Below are 16,194 nucleotides of genomic sequence, written 5' to 3'. Positions count from 1 at the left end.
GGGGAACTGCAGCCCAAACTCTGTGCGAAATGTGCTCATTAAGACACCCAATCAGAGCACTCCTTTCCACCTATCCCATTATTCATCGGACAGCTGACTGTTTCAAATGCCTGGGTTTGGACTGTTATTACTTTTCTTCTTCATGTAAAAAAGGCAAGTGGTATATAAATCGTTGCTCAGTCATCTGGAACATAATGTGGCCCTTCCCCACCTCCCTTGCTCCGTGCTCCCCACCCCCTCTCAGGCCGCTCTGCCTGCTGGCTTCACAGATCTGGAACAACTGCCTTGAGATTCCCCTCAATAATAAATGGAATTACCTTCTGCCTATAGGTTGCCTGGACTTATACAAAAGCTGGTGTGGAGGGGGATGGGGCAGTGGGAGGCACTGGAACTATTGATACACTATGATAGAGAAATGCAGTGCTTTGCAATTATTTTTCTTTAAAGAAACATGCTGGCATGCTGGCTTTGCCTTTCTTCTTTTTTCTTTTTTTAAGTGGTACTATTGTTATTCTGAGATCTGCCCCCTAAAGGAGAAGTTCATAGTGGGTTTTAGGGATTCCGCAATCATTAAAAGCCTTTAGGGTTAAAATGTTTTACATCAAATTTCCATGTAGAAAAATACTTTTTCTTGATCCTCACAAAAGAGGAAAATATGATGAGCTTTAAGTGGAAAATGTTCTGCAAGAGCAACATCCTTACTTGTTCTCATGCTTCTATTCTTAATTCACTAAGTCTTTGAATGAGTGAAATGATACAGGCTCTTAATACATAATACCAGTGAATCATATCAGTCATCATGCTCCCTTTGTAAATACTTCATTCATCATTCCACTCTGCATGCAAAACTAGGTTCTCCCTCCTCAGCAGAACATTACCCCTCTGAGTCTAAGGCAATTCTGTCTTATTCATAGCTAGGTCACCATTAGGGAGCACAGCGCCAGGTTCGGTACAGACAACTGGGGAAAGAATTGTCAAACTGGTAACAGAAAGAATGTCTGTCAAATGGTCTGTTTCTCCAGGAAAGCAGTGTATCAAATAGGACATCACAGTTAGGATCTTGGGCTCTAGAGTCAGACTGCATGGGTTCAAGTGCCTTTGACAAGTCTCCTTATTGCTCTGAGCCTCCGTGACCTCACTCAAAAAGTGAGGGGATGGAAATATCTACACTGACTGACAGCCATTCATATCCTATTTTGCTATCTTTTACCGTCATTTGTTTACCTCTCTTAACTTTAAAGCAAAAAGAGAGACCTGTTCAAACTCAAAAATGTGGTCAATCGTAGCTGAAACTACTTAAGAGGCACAGGGTGGCTGCGGCAGGCCTCTGGAGGAGCAGTAAAAATCTAGGTGGAAGAGGGACCCAATTTTCTTGAAGTTCCCCCACTCCAAATCACACAGTTCCCAGAGTGGGTCCTGATTATGGTCAGGTGGGCAGCCATGCACAGTAGGATGCAAAAGACACATGAAAGCCACACATCTCTGCCATCATGTACCTCCTATTATGAGACACTACTTGGCAGCCCTGGAAACAGACACCCCACCCTAAAGCAGTTCCAAAGCCAAGAGACCAAGATCTTGAAGCTGACTTTGACAGTTACTCACTCTTCAATATTTCTGAGCTATTACCTCTTTCTTCTGCGAAATGGGAAAACAAAGCAAATAATTGCCAGGGATAAAATAAGGATTCAATCTGGTATCTTTGGAAGTGCTTTGAGGAAGTTAAAGAGTAAACAAAATCAGTGTTGTAGCAACAGCAACAGAATCCCCAACCAAACACAGATGTGAGGCTTTCCCTCTTAAATGCCAATTGAAAAGGACTTTACTATTAAAGAATCAATCTCCTGCAAGGGGCCACAAGTATTAATATTGAATGGAAGTAGATATCATAAAAAAAAGTTGTCATGATAATTTGAATTGAGGAAAAGACATATTGTGTGTAAATCATGAATAAACATTAAATCCCTGAATGAAATAAATACCTTTAGTATTTATTTCATGAAATATCTTTGGTATTTTCTTAATTACATATCTTATGTACATTCTCTTTAGAATGCCCAGGATTGGATTTTCTTTTTTCTTTTTTTCTTTGTTTGGAGACAGAGTCTTGCTCTGTCACCCAAACTGGAGTGCTGTGGCGCAACCTTGGCTCACTGCAATCTCCACCTTCCAGGATCAAGCGATTCTCCTGCCTCAGCCTCCCAAGTAGCTGGGATTACAGGTGCTTGCCACAGCACCCAGCCAAGTTTTGTATCTTTAATAGAGATGGGGTTTCACCATGTCGGCCAGGCTGGTCTCAAACTCCAGACTTTGTGATCCACCCACCTCTGCCTCCCAAAGTCTGGGGTTACAGGTGTGAGCCACTGTGCCCAGTCATGGATTTTGTATTTCTTTTTTTAATGTTTAGGTAAAAATGTGTACTAAAACTCTTTCAGTGATCACAACAGCTACTAATTCAGCAAATTATCAGGCACTCAAAATTCCCCAAATTGCTGGAACTCTAACCAGAAACTCTTACATTTTGAAATCTGTTGGAAAATTTAAAATTTCCTGCATAACTTATTTCATTTTATTTACTTTGAAAGTTCAAAAGAAGAGGACTCAGTTAAGTATATATAGCCTGTTACATGCCTCCATTGTGCAGCAGATAAGGTTATTTAACAGAGGACTAAAGCGTAAGGGATTTCTTTTTTCTTCTCTTTTCTTTTTTTTTCTTTTTCTTTTTGTGACACAGGTACCATAATGAAGTGGTAAAAACGGAAAAGGAATGAGGAAGAAAGAAATGCAGTACAAATAATACAGCAGAGAAAGTTTTAAAATATGTATTACTCCTGTCTGTGGGGGAAACACCTCTTTGGATATGTTCTTGGCAGATTGAGTTATTTCTGTCTATTGGGTATGTATAAAGACATATTTATGGATTTATAAATCTTTTGAAGAGGGCTGTTATTTACCCAGTTGACTAAAATGGACTCAAACTGTGTAAATAACTATTTAGGACATGTACTACAGGCCAAATGCTGGCACAGCTTACACTTCCATGCCTGCCAGAAAAGGCAAACAGGGAAAACATGGAAAAGCCACTGTGCACAGTTAATCCGAAGGCTGCACAAAGACCAAGCTCTGCAGGTCTCAGGGATGAAAAAAAGGTTTAGAAGGGTCATGGTTGGCATGGAAATGTGCATAAGTTGTTGCAGCAACACTTTCAGGCATCATTCTGCATTTAGCAGAAATAAATTCAACCGCCAAGGAAAACCCACAAGGAAGGACAAATAAGACTGAAGGTGGGGTTCCTAACAGCCTCTGTTAGCAAGCACAGAAAAGTGGGGTAGGGGAAACCAGCACAGAAAGTTTCTATCTGATGACAGTGGAAGTTATTGACTGTAGTTTTTTGGTAGAGAGATGAGGAAAGAGGGTCTGATGAGAAGCAGCTTATTTCAGTCATTGGGAAACTGGAAGTTTAGGTCTGACGCTCCACTGGGAACTCACCAAATCATTCAGCTTCTCCATGCCCTTATTTTTCTCATCTGTCAAATGGGGCTACACCTACTTAATCTGCTACCCAGGATTTTTTTAAATGATTCAGCTGAGATCATTCAAATAAGATAATTTATGTGAAAATGTCTTAAAAACAACTAGGTGTTGGACTCAAATATAAAAATGTAAAAAGAAAAAATATATAAAGAAACATTCTAAGTGGAAAGTTAGTAATATGAAGAATATAGAGTTCCTAGTTACAATCAAATTATTAAATAGGCCTTTGGAGAACACTTGTTGAAGGAAGAGGCAGCATACAACATTCCTAATTTCTTGTTACAGCATGTCAGAGGGGAAGAACTGGTATTGGTCATTTGCTATCTGAAAATCCTCTTATCATATTATGTTTGAGAAAACTGATGCATTACAGTTTTAAATTCAAGTGCATTTCATCAGTTTGCAAGCCTTCAATGTTACAGCTGAACTATACCTATTCTCAGATGATACAAGTTTTCAAAAGCAAAAAACGAAAAAGAAAAAGAAGCCAAACACTAGGCTGTGACCCCATGTAGCAATTTTGGGCTACAGGAAAAAGAATTTAGATTCCATTTACACCTTTTTGAAAACTCATAGTGTAAGTAGAGCTACAAAAGTAGGGCTTTATATTGAAAATGCTGACACCACCTTAACTATAGTGCTGTGAACAGCAACGCCATAACACATACATACACACACTTGAAAGAAAAAAGGCCCCTTGGATTTATGCTGCATATCATTTTCCAGTAAAAGTCAGAGGTCAGAGGTTACCTGTTTCTGCCTCAGCTCTGAACCAGTTTACTATTCTGGGCTCCGTTTTTACTAGGCTTATAGTTGTGATGAAGTCAGCAACTTTTCTTTGAACAATAAAATGTCTCAAATGTTTAAAATTATATTTGTAGAAGTTATTCCCGGTACAAATAGCATACATGTACCTAAAAAAAATTAACTGTCCGTTTTTGTTTTCAAATTAATCATGCTAAATTCATTGTAGACTTTGCAATTTTAATTGGTAGAGCCCAACTAAGTTCGACAACAAAATTCCTTTGTTGCCTAACAGCACTGCAGCGAAACACGATCATAAAACCAGATTTTAAAGTATGTACCTACTGTGGGCTCAGAGTCAACTTCAATAAAACAGCCTTTTTATATTCAGATAAAGAATTCTCTTTTAAACTTTAATTGCATTAATGGAACACAAAATCCACCACAGTGGGATCTCATGAAAAGCAGTACAGACATTTGAATACTCATTCACCCTTTTGCTGAAGATTAGCTTGATGTTTAAACTTTATTTCCTACTAGTTATAGTCAAACATGCACATCCATGGACACCCACATACACACAGGTATGTGCATTCACAGGACAACACAAATTAAATTAATCTGTTATCTTTTCATTTCTTCCTAAATTTTATTTAGTCTGGCTTTGCAATGAAGCCAAGCAGTTAAGAGGTTCAGATAAATAAAACCAGAAAAAAATGGCTTCGACCCAGTGGAGAGAGAAGCCCAGCATGTGCTACTGAAAGGCCCACGGCCTTAGAAGCATCTTAAGACATCGTTAACTCAGAATCTTAGTGGGTGTTTCTTCATGAGCTCTTGAAAAGCCTCTGAGGGCAAGCAGTAGTAATACTTTTTATTTGTATAGCAGGGTATTAGTGGCATACTATTTATTCACATTCAAACTTCTAAGTTACTTCCCTAATCTTGCCCTCAGTCAATTCACTGACCCTGTTTTACGAAGCTGGCCAGGTGACAGGCAGTTAGGCAGCTGGAATGGCAAAGAAGAAAACAGGGTCAGAGAATAAAATAAGATGAGCTGATTCCCAAGTGAAAGGAGGCTTATCCTCTAGGAAAACTGTATAGTATACATAGTAACTCACTAGACAGTTCTGATTTTTTAATCCTTAAAAATGAAACAAGTAGCAAAAGAGAATAGCATCTCTCCTACCTTGCTCACTGCTGTTGTCCCCACTGTGTGACGTGTGGCCACCGCTGGAAGGGCCTGGGGTTCCTCCTGAACGGGTAGATGCTGTGTCATCATGATCTCTGTTCCAAGAGGGCTGTGGGGGCACAAATCAGAAACCCAAATAAGAGGCATCTGTGAACCCTTATTGGCAAGGATCCCATGGCATAATGACAAAGCCATGGAGGGCTGGAGCACATCACCATGCCACTTTTACCATCTCCCTTCAACCATGGTTCCAGCTCAGAGCTGCATTGGTACATTTGTAATTTGCCAGTTTCTGCTTCCAAGCTAAAATAATATCTACAAAGAGTTATTCTGTAAGTAATTGCATGCTTTATTACTAAGGAAAACAAAAACATTACAGGCAAAGAGGAAAACAAAATGCCGCCACTGATTCTGACTATGTTTTTAACATCAACAAACCCTCTGGCACAACAGTCTGCTACTCTGGAAATGCAAAATGAGAATGGTGGTCTATAACACTGTGGTTTATCAAGGCCTCTGATTCATCCTAGAAGACAAACATGGCAGAGCTTTTAAGACCTCACAATTAGGCCTGGGTCCATAATAGCTAGTATGTGTCAGCTGTTTGCCGGATGGTACATGGCAAATGGACCAGGCATTGGGACAAAAAAGAAATGAGAATAACAATAGATTCACATGGACTGTGTACACTCAGCCCCATGCAGAGCCTTCTTGTACTATTGAACGGAAAACAGATGTTGCTTCTTATCACTGGGTGCATTTGAAAGTAACATTCAGATAGGAAAAACTGGCTGTAAATTAAATTCTTGAAGAAAACAATCATGGCGACACTTCTCCCAAATCTCCCTTTATCACCAGAAAAGATTTTAATTAGCTTTTGGTGCTAGCTTTCACAAACAGCCTCATGAGTCACTGGTCATCCTGCACAGTAGGAATGATGCAAAATACAAAGCTGGTCTTTGGCTAGGAAGTGATATTTGTCTTCAAGATTATTAGTGGGAAAGCAGGATGATCTTGTATATAAAATATGTATACATTATCTCAATCATATAAGGTCATGCTTCATGACTATATAGTAGTAGAGTTTGCTGACCCTTCCAATATGTTCAAGTATGGGTAGTGAAATCAAAGAGCTCTCTGCTTATTTCTAGAAAAGTATTTTCCTATGCTGGAGAAGATAAGAAGGGCTGAGGAGATCAAAATGTCTCAGACACCCAGGGAGAGAAAAGTAAAGATCCCATCTAAGAGGTGGGCTGTATAGGAATCAAAGGGAAAGAGTCACTGTTCCTGAACAGGATGCATCACTGTCACTTATTCTATAATCTTGGCCAGAAGATGAATGCAGCCTGAAAAATGAAAATAAAGTTATAGAAAGATATGCCATTTGTATGTTTGACTCACCCATTATGCATATTCTCAAAAACAGTGCTAATTGATCTGCTGATTCTGTGATTGAAAGATATGTGAACTGTGAAAGAAATGCTTTTTGCAAACACGCATTCTGCAGCATACCAGAAGAATGCTGTAAGACGTAATCTGGAACACACGCTCAGAATGCAAACAGTTAATGCATAAATTTTCAGTTTGTACAACTGCGGCTCTAAAAGGGGGACTTGTTTATTCAGAGCTCTGCAGAAAGAATGGTACAGCACCCAGGGGACAGACAATGCCAGGCACAAAACCCCGGTGCCTCGACATGTAAAAGGATGTTTTTCTATGTGCTACAAATCCCACTTGAAAATATAATTAGAAAGAGAAAATGGCAAACTATTGCATTAACTGTAATTGAACAAAAGACCAGCAAGGCATGTGGGAGGCTGCAGGAACCCGTGGGAGTTTCAGGATGCATGAGATCCTGCGAGTGACATCTCCTGGGCACTCTCATTTTATTTATGTTGTCCCTCACTACTATTGTTGACTGGTGATCTGACTGGTAATTAATAGAAAAGCTAGCGATAACAAGCTAAAATACAGAGCCACAGACCAACCTCATCAGAAGCATGTTTGTTAATCTGATTAAGACTAGGACTCCAAAAGGTGACTTAGAACCAAAGAATTATTCCTTGTTATACAGGAAACTGTCCTCCTTTATGCTACAACAGACCTGATATATTCACTATCTTTTAATGAGCTCCACTGATTTATTCAGCTTTGCTCTGCTCCCTCCCCCACTTTTCTACTGTGCAGGATGTAGATTAATTCAATGCTTAATTGTTTAGTAAATTCAATTTTCCACATTCTATTCTGCATAGCTTTAGCTAAGGTTCTTAAATCTTCAGCAGTGAGCCCTGAGCCCAGTGTTTGTGATCTGTGCCTACCTTTTTTCATCACCATTTTTCTTCATCCACCACTTAATTCACCATGAAAAGATTTTCCTTGCTGGAAATTCTGATTCCACTATGATCTGTGAGGCATTCCGATTCATTGCATTTTCATTGTGTTGGGCCTTAGATGCTGGGCTTCTCTTTTCTCACAGCTATCGCCACATTATACAGGAATTCATGCAAGAAATGTTGGATTCCACCTCAGTTTATCCAAATTTTGTGCAACCTATATGTTTAAATTTGTGTGTTCACCAAAGGTAGGAGCCAATATTTTCCACCTAATATCATTCTTCTCACAGCCTTGCTCTTCCGGAAGGCCTGTGAATACTGAATGCACTTCTCTGAAGAGAAATCTAACTTTTGTGGTCCTTTCTCGAATTAGCATTTTGTGTATTAGCATTTTAAGAATGATGTAGTCACATGAAACTGAGCATTAGAAGAAATCCACAAAGTTACCAAAACAGAACGAGAATTATGCTTAGTTCAGTTCATTAAGCATGATTAAAGTCTAAGTATCAGAAATAGCTCATGAACTCTTTCAGTATAAATATGTAAGACAGCCCTAATCAGAACAAACTCCCCCTAAATCCATCTACAGAGAAGCTCGGTTACAGTAACATATCTCTGTGACTATATGCAGTTACACCAAACATCATTATTTTTAAAATAAAATATGTGCATCTGATTATGTATCTATATCTGTGAAGTTGCGAGTTGCTTGGGGCCACTTGTAATGTAAGACTGACAGAATAAAATCAAGAATGCATGGCATTAGATAAATAAAAAACCTTAGTCATGGTTTTAAATTAAGTCCCAAAGAGGTTTTTTTCTTCAATGTATATAATTTCAGAGAAAGCAATGGCTGTGTTCTTACTTACTGGAAATCCATTAAGACAAGGGGTCTTAATCTGAGGTCAAGAATCTCCTATGGAAGACTTTAGGGGGGTCTTGTTGGAACAATAGTTGGGTTTACTTGCATACTTGCGTATTTTTTCCAAGGGGTAGGGTTCAAACTTTTTATCAGATTCTCAAACAGGTATGCTGTTCTCTCAAAATTTGAGAACCACTGCTCTAGGAGATGTTCACAGGGTTAGATGCAACAACAACAAAACAACAAAATATTGCTGGAAAGACCTGAAAGATCATTGACTCTGCATTTGAACTTGCTATTGACAGTCAATGTCCTCCAGACACTATTTCTGTTGTCATGAATGGAGGCAGACAGCTAGAAAGTTCATTCCATCAGTAAGTTCTTCTTGATTGATACATAATACACAAACTAATTCAATTTTTCCTCATGGTTTTTCCAGTTCTAGGGCCCCAAAAGACAGTCATTTAAAATATTTGAAGCAAGCTATGATTCTCTCCATATCTTCTCTCTTTGACAGCTTGAACACTCCCATTTCCTTCTATCATTTCTTAAGAACACTTCAAAATAAGTTGTTTGGGAGTTCTTTATGTTTCAATGTATGGAATTTTCAATCTCTAAGGCAATCTTACTGGCATCTGGTAGTAAAATAGAAGCAATGACCTCCCCTGACTGCAGGGTCCTCCAGAAGTGAGGATGATATCTTAATCTTCTCTGTCTTCTCCTTTCCTAGCTCAGCACAATGTATGGCTCACGTTCAGCAGGCACCGAGTGTTTAGGGAATGAATCTGAATTGTTCATTAGTCACTGTGCCATCAACATCCCAACCAACAGACTGCAACTTCAAAAACTATCTTGCCTTCCTGAATAAAGTTACCCACTGGTGACTATTTTTTCTTCTATCATTCACTCTTTTTCAATCTATGCCTTAAATTTGGACAGCCATCAGGTCCTCTTACCACTGTCCAGGTCTTCCTTGGATAATTCCTTCCTCTACAGTGGCTTGATTTCCTATATGCTACCAAATGTGTGTGTCTGAATCTCTTCTTTGGTCTTTAGACTTTTATGTCCAACTACCTGCAAAACCATCTCCATGCAAAGACATCCACTTCAAGAAGTCCGAAAGTGGACTTGTTTCAGCTCAAGAAGTCCAAAGCTAAACTCTCCATGTCTCCACCAAACCTTGTACTCAATTCTTTTTTATTCCATGTCCTAGTAGGTATCACATTGTCCATCTGTGGTATAAACCTGAGAATCATTCATGTTCTCTCTCTCTCTCTCTCTCTCTCTGTCTCTCCCCCTCTCCCCATTCAGTCACCAAATCTTGTCTATTTTTGACCCCTAAATTGTTCTGAAATAAATCTCCCCTATTCCGTATTCGTGACTGCTGTTCTTGTTAAGGCCCTCATCACTCCCAAGTTTTAAAAGACTTCCATTCCATCAGATCATAAGCTCTGCGAGGTCAGACATGGTGTCAGTTTTGCTCACCATTGCATCCTGACTATCAATCACAGTGCCCAGCAGTTGGCTGACACTTAGGAAACATTTGTTGAATGAATGAACTGCTCCTTGCTGCCTACAGAATACAATCTGAGGTCCTTACCCTGGTATACAAAGCCCTTTATAATCTCTCCCAGGGACCATTCCTCTCTTTTGCTCCTGCAACACCCAATTGCACATGATTTCTGACAGATACTCTGCTGCTTATTGCTCCAGGCCGATGCTCATCCTTCTCCTCTGCCTGCAGTGTCTTGCTCTGTCCTGCCTGACCCCAGCCCCTGATAATCTCCTTCCTGCTGTTTAAGGCACAGCTCAGATACCACATCACCTAGAAAACCTTCCCTGTGGCCAGGCACAGTGGCTCACACCTGTAATCCCAGCACGTTAGGAGGCCAAGGCGGGTCGATCACAAGTCAGGAGTTCAAGACCAGCCTGGCCAACATGGTGAAACCCCATCTCTACTAAACATAAAAAATATTAGCTAAGTGTGGTGGTGCATGCCTGTAATTCTAGCTATATGGAAGGCTGAGGCAGAAGAATCACTTGAACCCAGGAGGCAGAGGTTGCAGTGAGCCAAGACTGTGCCATTGGACTCCAGCCTGGGCCACAGAGCAACACTCTATCTCAAAAAAAAAAAAAAAAAAAATTTTTTTTTTTAATTTAAAAAAAAAGGAAAGCTTCCTTGATACACATCATCCCCTGGATGAGTGAGGCTTTGCTGCTCTGAGAGCTCGGACCACCTCATGCACACTTCTAGCCTTTCACTCTTTGCTTTGTGATGACCTGTTGTGCCTGTCTACAATTCTACACTATGAATGTTTTGAAATGCTAGACTACATCTTATTCATCCTTATATCTTCCATCCTAGGAAAATGTCAATATTAGATACAAATATATTTTTGAATGAATGAATAACTTAAGTAACACATAAGGAATCTTTAATAAATTGTCACCTGATACCGTATTCTCCCACATGAAACATCACAAAATATCTAACAAAGACTTGTACAATTTAAATATACCTCACATACTGGCCTTTACACAAACACACACCACTATAAAATATATTAATACTCAGTTGTAGCATAACAGTCAAAAGAAAGGAAATTTAAAGCTAGACAGAGTCCCATTTGAGACTTGATTGTGCCACTTACAGGGTCTTAATTAAGTCATAACCTCTTGAAACCTTAATGTCCTCATCTGTAAATGGGGATAAAAAGGACTCCCTTGCAGACATAACATCTATAAACTGTCAAGCATGCAGCAAGCACTCAATAGGTGGCAGCTTCTATAGTTCCTAATGTAACAACACAAGTTGACCTAAATCAACCCTGGCATATCTACATACAGGTGTATTCAGGTTATAGACCTTCTGGAAAGAATGGTTAACCTGAGCTGGCTTCGTGCACAGCTTGGTATGCCTTGGCCTATCTCCCAGCTGGTGTGTGCTCAGGGAATGCAAACTGATCTTATTTTCACCTTGGAATAACACGATTTTTACAGGTGGTTTGCTCCTCCCCAATTCGTCAAGTTTAATTTGATAGCTAACACTTATAAATCACTTTACAGTATACAAAGCATCTTAACACATCTTCCCAGTCATTCACCACAGCAGTATGATGCCAGAATCATTTCTTTTTCAAATCAAAAATAAAGAGGGTTTGTTTGTTTGTTTTTTGTTTTTCAAAACTTCTACCCTACTGGTCCCATTCAAAAAGGTGGATAATGGAGAGTCTGATGATCTTTACTGTCAAGGGGTCAGTTAGCTGCTATATAGAAACTGATGAAATAATCACAGTGCTCAATATTTGAAGTCAGTCTGTACCTATCAAAAGGTGGCTTTCTTTTTGGGGAGGTCTCTCAAAGCACCAGGGTCTCTTTAGTAAATGGTCTCTAGTGGCCTGAAAGAGCTGGCTTGTCTCCAAAAGTGAACAGTTTAGTCTCTCCAGGTGAGGACAGTCTCTAGGTCTACACGGGGAAGGCACCAGCATGCATGGTGCTCAGGAATACACACACGCACTCACACTCACAGGCTTGCCCGTGTCCATATGTACATGCACACATGCATACCTGTGCTCTTCCATAAAGCACAGTGGATGGGATTGCTGCATGTCACCATCCCACACTGTCGGGGAAGCCACATCTAATTATCCCCGCTCCCCTTGACTTTTCCCCTCTGTCTAAACAGTGTTTCTCGGGATCCCTAAAGGCACATGGCTTCAACAAATATCATTTCTTATATACCCCTCAATCAAAGATATCATCTGAGGAAAGGGACCAGAGAGATCCATATGCAGAGGAATGAGAAGAGAAGGGACCCAGGAGCTGCTGTGAGAAACAATATATGTTTACTTGTGTGTACCTGAAGCTGGGAAATGGGGGATGCTGAGAAGGCATTTTATGTCTGAGTATTTAAAGTCTTGTCAAGCAGAAACTCTTATTGAAATGCTTGGTGGCTTGCATTTGTATCTGCTCAATAACCAAAACATACCATATAATCATTCAACCCACTCAACTACCTTGTATTGAGCACCTGTAATTTGCTAGAGCCCTAGGTGCAGCCTGCTCCTCTCAAAACATACTCCCTTGGGGCTACATCAACTCAACTTCAAATTCAGGTAATTCTGGAAAAAAAGCTACGTAGATTTCTAAAAAAAAAAAAAAAAATCCCTAGAAATCATTAAACAAAATTCATTTAACCACCACAAGTTTAGGCTGTATGTTTTGTTTTGCCTTTTTCTTTTAAACATAGAAAAACTGCTCTTACCTTTTGAGCATTTAGATATTTTGAAATGCCATAAACATTCACAAATTAATACATCAGTGTGCACACATGCTGTGGATTCAGGCGCCACATTGAAATGTTGTGGGGAATGATATGGATGTGAAATAGCATGCGTTAGAGAAACCTTTTCTAAGTCCACACTATGCCCTGCTGAAAGTGGATAAAATGCAGAGAGGCAATTGCTGGTTCTGGGAAAAGAGTGGTAGGTGCCTGAGGCACTCCCCGATGGTGGCCCACACTCATCTTCCGCAGAGAGGCCAACTTTTTGAAAGGTTGCCTCCCTCACACAAGTCATCCACTTTCTCTACCAACTCTCCTTTCGCTCATTTCCTTCTTGCCCTCTCCCTCACTCGTTTACCTTTGCCAAGTCTGTAAGGCCTGCCAGGGTTCTTCTTGAGCCTTTTTTTAATGCTGTGATAAAATGTGCTTATGACTCCACTTAATAGAGGCCTGGAGGGTAATTCTGGTGACTCAGGGCAGATGGTAAACTAGCGGTAAGACAATGGAAATCCAGCATCCCTCCAGAATCTGTGGCTTTCACCAACACACCACACTGCCTCTTCTCACAGTTCCAGCCCTGACATGTTTGCCATAGCGGACTTCTAATCTAGAAATGCATCTTGATCATCTAATCATCTCTTACATCTTACACTATCTTTACACAGAGCATAAGTGTGTATACTTCGACATCAAATGAGGCAGATTTCTAAGACCTTAACAGCTAAGCAACTCTGGTGAATTGCTTTCAAATACACATGTGTGTATATATACATATACATGTATATATATAATCATATGATAGTAGCAGTGGGTAGTTTGTAGAGGTGGACATAGCATCTGTTAAATCAAGTTTCATATTTCCCAGTTCTCACGTACCAAACATAAAACCTACAAAAATGATAATTTTTCAAACATTGAATCCTCTATCTCTGTGTAATGAGGCATGTAGAGAGGAGGAAAAGAATTTTTGTGCTTTCTTGCCTTTGGTGAAAATTCTCCCAGGAGTAATTTCATCTTTAAATTAAAAGTTTTCTATCAGGTGATTGTTCAAGCTTCAGAAATCACTAAAGCCTGAGTTCAGATATGAGTGTGCACATGGGTTCACACACACACAGACTGCAACACACACCTATCACATACATAAGGCATAAGGCAAAAGAACATTAAAAAATGAATCAAATGATTTTTAAATTACATTGTGATGGAATTTAAAGCTGCTTGACTGTGAGATGTATTTTTAAAATCTGCTATCCCTTAAAGATTTTGCCCACTGTCCTGTAATCATCATTCTTCATTCTCCTCTCAATACTCAGGTGCTGGGCTGCTTTGGCAGGCAGTGAGGGCAGGGAACCTAGGAAGCTAGGACTGAATACCACAAAACACTTTTCCAGTGCTGCTTAAAACCCTAGTTTTCAACAGCCTGGTATCTTTCAGGTTTCCACTCTCACATTTTCAGAAATTTATTAGTCTGCAGAGTTGAATTAATTTACCCAATAAATTAAAAGTGAGTCAACTATGCTAAGCAAATTTCTACAGATGTAAAACAACACTCAGAATATTCCAAAAGCTTTCCTGATTAAATCAAAACAGCACTGATACACTTTGCCCAATTCTTTAACTTTGACAATCAATGTTATCATCCCATGGTGACAAAACTGTGGTCTAAAAAGATAATACAGATTTCTACATGTGGTACATTCAGACAAATTACAAGGAAAAGGAATAATTACAACACAAAGGCAATTGACAAGAAATGATGATCAGTTTTACCAAAGTCTCAAAACTGGCAAGTAATAGATATTATTCAAATGCCCTAAATGTTCAAATTCTACTTAGCAGTTTATTGCAGAGAAAAATCTTATGAAGAGAGAAGATATAGCCTTAATACACTAAAAATCTTAGTGAAAGTATTTATGTTTCAATAACGTTTTCTTTTTCTATGCCATTGTATTATAACTGGCATGCTATTAATAAAAACATATTTACTGCCTTTAATGACACTATGTGCTTCTACTCCTGAAATCATACCTATAAATTGTAGTTCATAGAGTTAAATGTTTGATTGAAAAAAAAAACACACTAATTCACTGACACCACTATATTTCCAAATAAGTATACCTAAATACTTCAAACCATACTCTTCATTTATCTTTTGAGAGTTTTCTGCTGAACTTTGATCATTTTCTCTTATTTCTACTTAGCAGTGGGAGAAGAATCAGTAAATTACATGCCAGTATACCTGATGTTATAAAATCCTCTTTGTAAGATTGTTTGCTTCCTAGTGTTGTATTTTACATCTGTAACTCAGTATCAGTGCTCCTTGTTCTGCAAACAAATTAAGATAAAATAAACTTAAAAGTGTCTTATATAAAACAACTTCAAACCACAAACTTTCCAGGCAAGGTTCCTAGCAAAAAAATTAATAAATAAAATAAAATAAAATCCAATAATTCAGAAAACATTGTATCCTGAGTATAAGTAGATAATATTCTGTAAGCAACCAGCCCTCAGCATGAAGCATTTGTACTTAGAAATATGGCGGGAAAGTACTTAGCACAAGGTCTTTACATACTGTGACTTGAATTTTACCCTAGAAGTAAGTCTGCAGTGATTCACTATACTATCTCAGCAAAGTATCTGAGTTAATCTCCTTTTACACTATGCTGAAATCAGAATAAAAATGGCCCCTCAAAATAAGAATTAAGGTATTTTTCTTAAACTCTATGACTATAAAATACTCTATAAAACAACACTCCATCAACCAGTACCCAATCCTTCCTCCATAAACTCAATTCCTGTTATTTATTGAAGGTTGGGCAGAATACAAGTGAGAAGATAAAATATCATGTAATGAGGCCGGGCGCGGTGGCTCAAGCCTGTAATCCCAGCACTTTGGGAGGCCGAGGCGGGTGGATCACGAGGTCGAGAGATCGAGACCATCCTGGTCAACATTGTGAAACCCCGTCTCTATTAATACAAAAAAATTAGCTGAGCACGGTGGCGCGTGCCTGTAATCCCAGCTACTCAGGAGGCTGAGGCAGGAGAATTGCCTGAACCCAGGAGGCGGAGGTTGCGGTGAGCCGAGATCGCGCCATTGCACTCCAGCCTGGGTAACAAGAGCGAGACTCCGTCTCAAAAAAAAAAAAAAAAAAAAAAAAAAAAAAAAAATATCATGTAATGAAGTGCTCATTGGGGGTTTACTACATTAAATGTTTTAGATGCCTTTTTATTTAGTTCTTAAAGTGACTCA

General features: G+C 39.2%; 1 protein-coding gene across 2 annotated transcripts in view; it reads right to left on the bottom strand.

Annotated features, from left to right (window-relative positions):
* MEIS1 (Meis homeobox 1) overlaps positions 1-16,194 on the bottom strand; it is a 139,511-nt gene that overhangs the window by 104,275 nt on the left and 19,042 nt on the right. For both annotated transcript variants that reach the window (XM_064364187.1, XM_064364186.1), the window contains exon 7: positions 5,465-5,576. In XM_064364187.1, the coding sequence (XP_064220257.1) occupies positions 5,465-5,576 (112 nt within the window). The remainder of the gene's footprint in view (positions 1-5,464; positions 5,577-16,194) is intronic.

This window comes from Aotus nancymaae, unplaced genomic scaffold, assembly GCF_030222135.1.
Source record: "Aotus nancymaae isolate 86718 unplaced genomic scaffold, 86718_ANA_hifiasm-v0.15.2.pri h1tg000057l, whole genome shotgun sequence".
NCBI classification, from domain to species: Eukaryota; Metazoa; Chordata; class Mammalia; order Primates; family Aotidae; genus Aotus; species Aotus nancymaae.
The sequence above is the reverse complement of the archived record's forward strand: the minus strand, read 5'-3'. Positions and strand labels throughout refer to the sequence as shown.